The following is a 12,247-nucleotide window of genomic DNA, read 5'->3' on the forward strand; positions in this document are numbered from 1 at the left end:
TGGCAATGAGGGAAGTATCAAGAATGCTTCAGTGGGCAGAATGCCATCTGCCAGCCATATCGGCAGTTTTCATTCCGGGGGTCCTAAACTGGGAAGCAGACTTCCTCAGTCGTCAGGACGTACATGCCGGAGAGTGGATCCTCCATCCAGAAGTATTTCAACTCCTAGTGGACAAGTGGGGCCTCCCAGATGTGGACCTGATGGCGTCTCGACACAATCACAAGGTTCCGGTCTTCGGAGCAAGGATGAGGGATCCTCAAGCGGCGTTCGTGGATGCTCTGGCAATTTCATGGAACTTTCAGCTGCCATATGTGTTTCCTCCGGTGTCACTCCTGCCCAGAGTAATAAGGAAGTTCAAGCAAGAAGGAGGAATCCTACTTCTGATCGCTCCCGCGTGGCCCAGAAGGCATTGGTTCTCAGACCTTCAGGGTTTCTCGATAGAGCGTCCTCTTCTACTTCCGCAGCGCCCAGATCTCCTTGATCAGGGCCCATGTGTATATCAGGATTTAGCTCAGTTGGCTTTGACAGCGTGGCTCTTGAAGCTTCCGTCTTGAGGGCCAAATGATTTTCTGAGGCGGTCATTAAAACTATGTTGAAGGACCGGAAACCGGCTTCTGCTCGGATTTATCATAGGGTCTGGAGTTCTTACTTTGCTTGATGCGTCACTAACAATTATGACGCTTACAAGTTTAGTACGGCCAAACTTTTGGCCTTTCTACAAAAGGGCCTGGAGTTGGACCTTCGTCTGGCTTCCATCAAGATTCACATTTCTGACTTGTCGGTTTGGTTCCAGAGAAAAATTGCGACTTTACCTGATGTTCATACGTTCACTCAGGGTGTGTTGCGGATTCAACCTCCTTATGTTCCGCCTGTGGCTCCTTGTGACTTGTCAGTGGTTCTGGTGGCGTTGCAAGGGTCTCTGTTTGAGCCTCTTGAATCTGCAGACCTTAAGTGGCTTTCTCTTAAGGTATTGTTTCTGCTGGCTATTGCCTCTGCTAGACGGGTGTCGGATCTGGGTGCCTTGTCTTGTAGGTCACCATATCTGATCTTTCACCGTGACCGGGCGGTTCTTTGAACACGTCCCGGGTACTTACCTAAGGTGGTGTCTTCTTTCCACCTTAATCAGGAGATCATGGTTCCAGCCTTTGCCTCTCCTGGCTTGTCTTCCAAAGAGCGGTCTTTGGATGTGGTACGGGCTCTCAGTATCTATGTGAAGAGAACTGCATCCCTTCGGAACTCTGATTCTCTCTTTGTACTGTTTGGTTTTCACAAACGTGGCTGGCCTGCTCACAAGCAGACCTTGACCAGATGGATTAGAATGGTGATTGCACATGCTTATGTACAGGCTGGCCTTTGTGGTCAGCGGTTGACCGAAAGTAACCTCACTGCTGACCACAAAGTTCCCACCATTGGTTACAATGGAGCGCATAGGCGCTACATTGTATCACTGCCGTGTGCTGCCTGACAGACACTACAGGAGCACACAGCCAATCAGGAGGGTGCCACGACGTGGTGCTCCCTGATTGGCTGAAGGAACCCTCTTAGACAGGAGTCAGGGGGGGGTCCTGGCAGTCGGGGAAAGGGGTCCCATGTGAAAACATGGGGCCCCTTTCAGTGCGTGGTCGGGTTTGCGTTTTATTTTTTTGACTAGTACGTGAATTATACAGAGAACAGAAGAGGACCGATCTACACTGGATTATGTGAGTATAATTTTTTCCACAGGTACCCCATGGATTCTACATGGAGAAGAGGACCGACCCTCGTGTGAACATAGGTAAGTATGTATGTTTGGAGGTGTGCATGTATGTAATAAACTTATACTTTCAAGGTGTGTGTCTCCTGTTTATATTGGGATATTTTTTTAGTAGTAGTACTACAGGTGCCAGCGGGCCTGGTTTTCCACCGCATGCTGGTAATTGTGGTTCTCCAAGTACCAGCTTGCGGGGGAGGCTTGCTGGGACTTGTAGTACTGTTACTAAAAACAATATTCACATTTTTTCAAAAAGGCTATCAGCCCCCATCCGCCGCCCTTGGATGGGGGGACAGCCTCGGGCTTCACCCCTGGCCCTTGGGTGGCTGGAGGGGGGGACCCCTTGATTGAAGGGGTCCCCACTCCTTCAGGCTACTCTGGCCAGTGGTGACTAGTTGGGGTTTTAATGGCACGGCCGCAGGGACCGATATCAAAGTGTCCCCCGGCTGTGGCATTTTCTCCCCAGCTAGTGGAGCCCGGTGCTGGTTTCAGAAATACGGGGGACCCCTATGCTTTTTGTTCCCCGTATTTTTCGAACCAGGACCAGGCACCGAGCCCGGTGCTGGTTGATTAAATATGGGGGAACCCTTGTCATTTTTTTCCCCATATTTTTTCAACCAGGATCAGCTCAAAGAGCCCGAGGCTGGTTATGATTAGGAGGGGGGACCCCACGCAATTTTTTCCAGGATTTTAAAGACTTTAATTAACTTTTTAAGGCACACAATGAAGCCCTGCACGGATCTCACAGATCCGGCCGGGTTTCCTTGTGTTTTTTCAGGCAGTGTTTTACTCATCACTCCCGTAAAACACTGCCTGATATTACGAATCACATCGACATCGGAAAAAACGATTGTGCAAAACTCAGCAGCTTAGTGAATGACCGTATCAGGATTCAAAAAGTTGCAGTAAAATGCACCCGATACCATTCGAGTTCAAACACCCTTCAAAACGGACAAAACACGAATATTAGTAAATAAACCCCCAGATGTCAAAATGTTGTGTGGACTTCTGGAATCACTACTGGGTGTTTGGGGAAGCTGAGTATTTCCTTGCAGCAACAGTTGCTGGAGAAACTGAAGGAGGAGACATCATTGTGTCCTGTACCACTTGAGCTGCCAACTTGCTCACCAGGAGCTCTTTGCATCTCTTAAGATTTGGATCAGTTGGAAAGAAAGAAATTACGTATGGCTTAAACATAGGGTCAAACAGATACACCAAAATGTAGTGATGCAATTTCAAGATATTACCAACCCTTGGATCCTGACCCGAATAGAGGACTTGATCTACAAGTCCAACATACTTAGCAGAATCGCTTTGATTCATCTCCTCCTTCAATTTCTGAAACTGATTTTCCAGAAGTCGAATTAGGGGTATCACCTGACTCAAGCTAACAGTATCTGAACTGACGTCACTGGTGGCTACTTTGAAGGGTTTTAGCACTTTGCAGATGACAGAAAGTATTCACCACTGCACTAGACTAAGATACACTCTTCCCCCTCTTCCAATGTCATGGCTTGTTGTGAAGCTGAGGATGGTTTTGCTGTTCCTCCTTTGGATGAAGCATATAAAGGGTGAAATTCCATCTGGTTACCAGCTCTTGCTCTAGGTGTAGCGAGCAAATTGAACTGCTCTTGCAGCTGCAGCAATCTTCTACATGATGTGGCTGAATGCCAAAAATGTGCTGATTTTTTTTGGGCACCAGACAACCCCTGTCTTTTAAAAATAAAAACCTTGTACCACCAAGTTGATTGTGTGAGCAGAACATGGGACGTGTTGGACTTCACCCACCTGTAATGCTCTCACAATATTTTGGTGTTATCAGAAATCACAAATTCTGAGGAAAGTCCAAGTGTGGAAGCCATTTTGCTTTGACATCACTTAATTTTTCTAAAAGGTTATCCGCAGTATGCCTCTTAGTGAAGCCAGTGATACAGAAAGTAGCCTGCCTCTCAATGAGCTTGCACTGTTGTTAGATGCTGCTGCTGTTGAAGGCAATTCAACCAGAGCTCTCACAGTCTTGTAACCTTTAGTTTGCTTAGTTTCACTTGCTCACATATCTGTGGTTACGTGGACAGTGGGTACAATGGCATTTTGTATGCCAATAATTAGGGTTTTTTAAATGTTCTGGTGCAGGTGAGGAATTGCTTTTCAGTTAAAAAAAAGTTTACAAAAAGTAAAAATAAAATAAAAAAAGTTTTAAAAAGTTAAAAAAGAGGTCAAGAAAAGTAAAACAAAAGTGTAAAAATTGAAAAGTAATTAAAAATAATTTTGGGGGCTGTATCCCAGTGTGTATCCATAACATACGAGTATTGTGATGCAGCAGGCCATACCCCAGTGTGTATCTATAGCATACAAGTACTGTGACACCGCAGGCCATACCTCAATATGTATCCACAGCATACAAGTACTGTGACACCGCAGGCCATACCTCAGTATGTATCCACAGCATACCGGTACTTTGACACCGCAGGCCATACCCTGTGTGTATCCACAGCATACAAGTACTGTGATGCTGCAGGCCGTACCCCACAGTGTATCCATAACACAAGTACTGTGTTGCCACAGACTGTACCCCAGTGTGTATCCATAACACAAGTACTGTGACTCTGCAGACCGTACCCCAGTGTGCATCCATAACATACAAGTACCATGACTCTGCAGGCTGTACTCTGCAGGCCATACCCCAATGTGCATCTAGAGTATAACATACAAGTACTGTGATGCTGCAAGCAGTACCCCACTGTGTTCACATAAGAGGTGTGACTCCGCAGTGTCAATTGTGAACAAAGTTTTAAAAAATTCACAAAAAGTAAAAAAGTTTTAGAAAATTGTTTTTTATTTGTGCTGTACCCCACTGTGTATTCATAATGTATAAATACTATGGACTCCGCAGTCAGTACCCCACTGGTTATCCATAACCTACAGGTACTGTGGACTCCACATGCTGTACCCCACTTTGTATCCATAATGTACAAGTACTGTGGACTCCGCAAGCCGTACCCAACTGTGTATCCATACAAGTACTGTGACTCTGCAGTATACTGTTCAAAATTGACTGAAAATGAATGTTATTGAGTTTAATAATACTGTATGGACAAAAATGGCCCAAATTGTGTGAATTTAGCAGTTTTTTTATCATTTTTTAAAAACATAATACAGATCCAAAACCAAAATTGAATCCAATACATTATGTTATTAGATCCAAAACCAAAACACAGGGTCTGGCACAGGATCCGGTCTCTAGGTCAACAGTGTCTAGGTTGACATGTTCTAGGTCGACAGGTCAAAAGGTCGACATGAGTTTTTCACAATCTTTAAAAAAAAAACTTTTTTATACGTAACGATCCACGTGAACTACGATTGGAAATAGTAACCTGTGCCGAGTGCAGCGGTAGCAGAGCGAGGCACCTTGCCTGAAGCATGACGAGCAAAGTGAACCATGCGAGGGGACATGGTGCACTGATTGGGGTTCTCATTCACTGTATGGAGAAAACGACACCCAAAAAAAAACTCATGTCGACCTTTTGACCTGTCGACCTAGAACATGTCAAAGCTAGAGACCCTGTTGACCTACATACTGTTGACCATTAGTGGTCAACCTAGACACTGTCGACCTAAGTGTGGTCGACCCTACATACCACACCCGTTTGGCGCACATCCCTAGTACTTATTAAGTCACCTTTGCTCAAGCATGAATATTCTCAAAGTCCAGACTGTTTTGATGTCTTGAGGATGAAGTTTGGGAATCTCTGAACTAGTCTGTTCACCACTGGTACTCTATGTGATATGTCTTTCATAAAAAGAAAAACTTTGCCAGCATATTAAAATAAAGAGGGAGAAATATTAAAAACAGTTGTGTGATACTTGCGATTTAAATGCTCCTTTTATTCACCTGTTACTGTCAGACGGGGCACAATATTACGATAGTCGATCATGACTGTATCGTTAAGTCTGAATTGATAAGAGTTTGTATCTCCAAAGAGTGTGTTAGTTATGGATAAGGAACAGTCTCCTCTCGACACGTCTCCAGTCAGGAAGAATCGTCCTTTAGCATTATCAGAGACTAAAGATCCATCATTAGCAGCCACACATTCACCATAGATATCTGGCCTGTACCAGTAACCCCTGGCAGTCTGGGATAATGTCACATCTCCAGGTACTGCAAAAGTGCATGGGATGTGCACACAAAGTCCTTCTTGCACGGTCACCTCCCTTGGTGCATCTATGATAAATCCTGCCATTTGATCAATGCCTGCAGAGATAAAAAATAAATATTTAATAATTTTTTTTCTTTTTTCTTTTCTTAGGGAACACAGATACAGGATTTCTCACCAAAATGCTTGGGGCTTTTCCTGGACTAATTTCAGCATTTGGAGAGCCATGGCCAAAATATTCTAACAAATAGTAATTTATAAAAAATATCCATGGCCCTCATTCCGAGTCGTTCGCTCGGTAATTTTCATCGCATCGCAGTGAAATTTCGCTTAGTACGCATGCGCAATATTCGCACTGCGACTGCGCCAAGTAATTTTACAATGAAGATAGTATTTCTACTTACGCCTTTTTCATCGCTCCGGCGATCGTAGTGTGATTGACAGGAAATGGGTGTTACTGGGCGGAAACACGGCGTTTTAGGGGCGTGTGGATAAAAACGCTACCGTTTCCGGAAAAAACGCAGGAGTGGCCGGACAAACGGGGGAGTGTCTGGGCGAACGCTGGGTGTGTTTGTGACGTCAAACCAGGAACGACAAGCACTGAACTGATCGCAGATGCCGAGTGAGTGTGGAGCTACTCTGAAACTACTAAGTAGTTTGTAATCGCAATATTGCGAATACATCGTTCGCAAATTTAAGATGCTAAAATACACTCCCAGTAGGCGGCGGCTTAGCGTGAGCAACTCTGCTAAATTCGCCTTGCGACCGATCAACTCGGAATGAGGGCCCATGTCTTTCCCACACTGTCGCTATGCCTCTCCCCTGTCCCCTATTAGTTTCCCCACACTCTCCCTATGCCTCTCCCCAGACTCCCCTATTACTTTCCCCACATTGTCCCTGTCCCAACATTGTCCCTATCATGCCTTACCTCACACTGGGGGTATTTCAGATGTGGTTGGAGTAGCGTTGCATGCAGCAAAGTACCAATTATCAGTTCTTCACACGTGCAGGACCCATTCTGATCAAGCGCAAATGGGACCAGTAATGAAGGCCATGTGGGGCCTTTCCCTACACTGTCCCTACCATACCTGTCCCCACCTTGTCCCTATCATTCCTTTCCCCACAGTGTCCCTATCACGCCTTTCCCCACACTTTCCCTTCATCTCCTTTACCCACACTGTCACTACCATGCCTTTCTCCACACTTTCCCTTCATCTCCTTTACCCACACTGTCACTACCATGCCTTTCTCCACACTTTCCCTTCATCTCCTTTACCCACACTGTCACTACCATGCCTTTCTCCACACTTTCCCTTCATCTCCTTTACCCACACTGTCACTACCATGCCTTCCTCCACACTTTCCCTTCATCTCCTTTACCCACACTGTCACTACCATGCCTTTCTCCACACTTTCCCTTCATCTCCTTTACCCACACTGTCACTACCATGCCTTTCTCCACACTTTCCCTTCATCTCCTTTACCCACACTGTCACTACCATGCCTTTCTCCACACTTTCCCTTCATCTCCTTTAGCCACACTGTCACTACCATGCCTTCCTCCACACTTTCCCTTCATCTCCTTTACCCACACTGTCACTACCATGCCTTTCTCCACACTTTCCCTTCATCTCCTTTACCCACACTGTCACTACCATGCCTTCCTCCACACTTTCCCTTCATCTCCTTTACCCACACTGTCACTACCATGCCTTCCTCCACACTTTCCCTTCATCTCCTTTACCCACACTGTCACTACCATGCCTTTCTCCACACTTTCCCTTCATCTCCTTTACCCACACTGTCACTACCATGCCTTTCTCCACACTTTCCCTTCATCTCCTTTACCCATACTGTCACTACCATGCCTTTCTCCACACTTTCCCTTCATTTCCTTTACCCACACTGTCACTACCATGCCTTTCTCCACACTTTCCCTTCATCTCCTTTACCCACACTGTCACTACCATGCCTTTCTCCACACTTTCCCTTCATCTCCTTTACCCACACTGTCACTACCATGCCTTTCTCCACACTTTCCCTTCATCTCCTTTACCCACACTGTCACTACCATGTCTTTCTCCACACTGCCCCTATCATTCCTTTGCCAACATTGTCCCTATGATTCTTTTCCCCACACTGTCCCTATCATGCCTTTCCCCACACTATCCCTTCAACACCTTTCCCCACACTGACACTACCATGCCTTGACCCACACAATCCTTATCTTTCCTTTCCCTACACTGTGCTTACCATGCCTTTCCCCACACTCTCCCTATCATGACTTTACCCACACTGTCCATATCCTTAATTTCCCCACACTGTCTCTTTCATGCCTTTCCCCACACTGTCCTTACCATGCCTTTCCCCCTGTCCCTATCATGCCTTTACCCACACTGTCCCTACCATGCCTTTCCCCCTATCCCTACCATGCCTTTTCCCACACTGTCCCTATCATATCTTTCCCCACACTGTCCCTATTAATCCTTTCCCCACACTGTCCCTATTATTCCTTTCCCCCCACTGTCCCTATCATTCCCTTTCCCACACTGTCCTTATCATTCCCTTCCCCACACTGTCCCTATCTTTCCTTTCCCACACTGTCCGTGTCTTTCCTTTTCCCACACTGTCCCTATCATTCCCTTCCCCACATTGTCCCTATCATTCCCTTCCCCACACTGTCCCTATCTTTCCTTTCCCACGCTGTCCCTATCATGCCTTTTCCACACACTGTCCCTACCTTGCTTTTGCCCACAGTGTCCCTATCATTTCTTTCCCCACTCTGTATCTATCATTCCTTTCCCCACACAGTCCCTATCATTCCAATCCCCACACTCAGTGTGCATGAAGAGCCCACCAGGGGATTGTAGTGTTAGCGTCCAATGCATAGGGGTAAGGCCATCCACCACAGGTGCTTCACTAACTATTAGACATTGTATGATTTGGGCCCCTTTATAAATAAATAAAAAGTGCATGCATGATAATGCAGTAGATAAATAACAGCATTGCACTATAGTGAATACACCATGGTCCTGCGCAGTATAATGTAATCCCCAGAGGAGTGGGTAACCTCTTAGGCAGTGAGGCCCACCAGGGGCTGTTTCCTCTATACCCCTATGGGCCAGTCTGACTCTGCCCACACTGTCCCTATCATTCCATTCCCCACACTGTCCCTATCATTCCGTTCCCCACACTGTCCCTATCATTCCCTTCCCCACATTGTCCCTATCATTCCATTCCCCACACTGTCCCTATCATTCCATTCCCCACACTGTCCCTATCATTCCCTTCCCCACATTGTCCCTATCATTCCATTCCCCACACTGTCCCTATCATTCCATTCCCCACACTGTCCCTATCATTCCATTCCCCACACTGTCCCTATCATTCCATTCCCCACACTGTCCCTATCATTCCATTCCCCACACTGTCCCTATCATTCCATTCCCCACACTGTCCCTATCATTCCATTCCCCACACTGTCCCTATCATTCCATTCCCCACACTGTCCCTGTCATTCCATTTCACACACTGTCCCTATCATTCCATTCCCCACACTGTCCCTATCATTCCATTCCCCACACTGTCCCTATCATTCCATTCCCCACACTGTCCCTATCATTCCATTCCCCACACTGTCCCTATCATTCCATTCTCCACACTGTCCCTATCATTCCATTCCCCACACTGTCCCTATCATTCCATTCCCCACACTGTCCCTATCATTCCATTCCCCACACTGTCCCTATCATTCCATTCCCCACACTGTCCCTATCATTCCATTCCCCACACTGTCCCTGTCATTCCATTTCACACACTGTCACTATCATTCCCTTCCCCACACTGTCCCTATCATTCCATTCCCCACACTGTCCCTATCATTCCATTCCCCACACTGTCCCTATCATTCCATTCCCCACACTGTCCCTATCATTCCATTCCCCACACTGTCCCTATCATTCCATTCCCCACACTGTCCCTGTCATTCCATTTCACACACTGTCCCTATCATTCCATTCCCCACACTGTCCCTATCATTCCATTCCCCACACTGTCCCTATCTTTCCATTCCCCACACTGTCCCTATCATTCCATTCCCCACACTGTCCCTATCATTCCCTTCCCCACACTGTCCCTGTGCAAGCGTTTCAGGGAAAAACGCGGGAGTGTCTGGAGAAACTGGGGAGTGGCTGGCCGAATGCTGGGTGTGTTTGTGACGTCAAACCAGGAACGAAACTGACTGAACTGATCGCAGTGTAGGAGTAAGTCTCGAGCTACTCAGAAACTGCTAAGAATTTTCTATTCGCAATTCTGCTAATCTTTCGTTCGCAATTCTGCAAAGCTAAGATTCACTCTCAGAGGGCGGCGGCTTAGCGTGTGCAATGCTGCTAAAAGCAGCTAACGAGCGAACAACTCGGAATGAGGGCCTTTGTATCCACAAGTTGTCACTCATCCAGCTTTTCTCTTGCAAAGAGACTGCAGCTAAATTTGAGTCTTTTAACTTGACTAGATGTTTCCTGTTCCCTTTGCTATTAAAGTTAGTGTATAGCTAACATATAACAGTATTTATGTTACGCATGTTCTAGCGCTTAAACTCATGCTGCTTGAACTCATGAAGACATCTGAGTTGTTTAAATCTGTACCGGCCATTTCCTAAAATCACAGTAGGATATATGTACCTACCTGTATTAGCACTTAACCGTAGTAAAACTGCAACCTTGTCAGCTGATCTTTAATTAGACTATGCAAAAAGGGGTAAATCCAATATAGTTATTTGTCCCAAAGGTGGTCATTCCGAGTTGATCGCTAGCTGCATTCGTTCGCTGTGCAGCGATGAGGCAAAAAAATGGCACTTCTGAGTATGCGTATGCGGCGCAATGCGCACGTGCGTCGTACTATTACAATGAACGATGTAGTCTCACACAAGGTCTAGCGAAGCATTTCAGTCGCACTGGTGGCCGCAGAGTGATTGACATGCAGTGGGCGTTTCTAGGTGTCAACTGACCGTTTTCAGGGAGTGTTCGGAAAAACGCAGGCGTGCCAGGTAAAATGCAGGCGTGGCTGGGCGAACGCAGGGCGTGTTTGTAACGTCAAATCTGGAACTGAACAGTCTGAAGTCATCGCAAGCGCTGAGTAGGTATTGAGCTACTCTAAAAGTGCACAAAAAACGTTGCCGCCGCTCTGCGATCCTTTCGTTCGCACTTCTGCTAAGCTAAAATACACTCCCAGTGGGAGGCGGCATAGTGTTTGCACGCCTGCTAAAAACAGCTAGCGAGCGATAAACTCGGAATGACCACCAATATGTCTGTCTGTCTGTCTGTCTGTCTGTCTGTCTGTCTGTCTGTCTGTCTGTCTGTCTATCTATCTATCTATCTATCTATCTATCTATCTATCTATCTATCGTGATAGGAATCACATAGATGGAGTATAATCCAACACTCTTTGGGCCCGATTCATACCTGATTGCTGCAACGTCAGCATTCGCAGCCTGAAGCCCATTGTCTTGTGTGCATGCCCAGCGGCCACACTGCGAGGGCGCGCACAGTGAGATGCGAAAGCGTCTCTCTGGTGCAATTGCCTCTGCCTGATTGACATGAAGAGGTGGTTGCGGGGCGGGAGGGGGCGTGCAGTGTTTGACCAGCGATGGGAAGGCGCGGTCCGGATAACGCAGGCGTGTCTGGTTCATTGATGGGCTCATTGATGCAGTGGGCCAGTTGCAGATGCGTGATGTCACACGTAGCCGCTGTGACCCAAAACACGGCGGGTATCCACCTGTTACCGCATCTAGGTTGCGTAGGCAGGGAGCTACTCGCCAGGTGGGAAAGCATTGCTGCCATGTGTTGCTTTCGCACCTCTACGGGGTGGGATAGGGCTTGATATACGGGGGAGACTAGCCATGTGCTGGGCGTCCCGTGTCCCCCCCCCCACACGCATGTCAGAGATTGTGATTGTATATGTGTTATTTTTAGCACATATACGATCAGCTCTGAATCACCCCCTTTATTTCCATTGCAGGCAGGATACAGCTTCACATGCAAGTTTTGCAGGGAAGGTTTTACAGGTAGTTCTTAATACAGCAGTATAACAATCCAAGTTCTGGTAATCACAAACAGTGCATATTCCAAATGTCTCCTAACATAGTCCCTGTCTCCCCTCTAGCCTCAGGCCACTAGCTGGCATCCGGAGCCATGATCTACTGAACAAAACACGTTTTTTAAAGGCAGCAAACAAGGTGAAGTGATTAGCCCATCTGTAGCTTACCACAGACTCAGCTAAACCCCAGACTGGACCCTAGTGTACTATAGGTATATCTTCTATAGGCCAACTATATAGTTCCCAGATA

General features: G+C 46.7%; 1 protein-coding gene across 1 annotated transcript in view; it reads right to left on the minus strand.

Annotated features, from left to right (window-relative positions):
- The window catches only part of LOC134965926 (sialic acid-binding Ig-like lectin 14), a 106,153-nt gene that overhangs the window by 66,717 nt on the left and 27,189 nt on the right, over positions 1–12,247 (minus strand). Inside the window, exon 3 of the mRNA XM_063942329.1 lies at positions 5,643–6,002. Within this exon, the coding sequence (XP_063798399.1) occupies positions 5,643–6,002 (360 nt within the window). The remainder of the gene's footprint in view (positions 1–5,642; positions 6,003–12,247) is intronic.

Source organism: Pseudophryne corroboree, chromosome 10, assembly GCF_028390025.1.
Source record: "Pseudophryne corroboree isolate aPseCor3 chromosome 10, aPseCor3.hap2, whole genome shotgun sequence".
NCBI classification, from domain to species: domain Eukaryota; kingdom Metazoa; phylum Chordata; class Amphibia; order Anura; family Myobatrachidae; genus Pseudophryne; species Pseudophryne corroboree.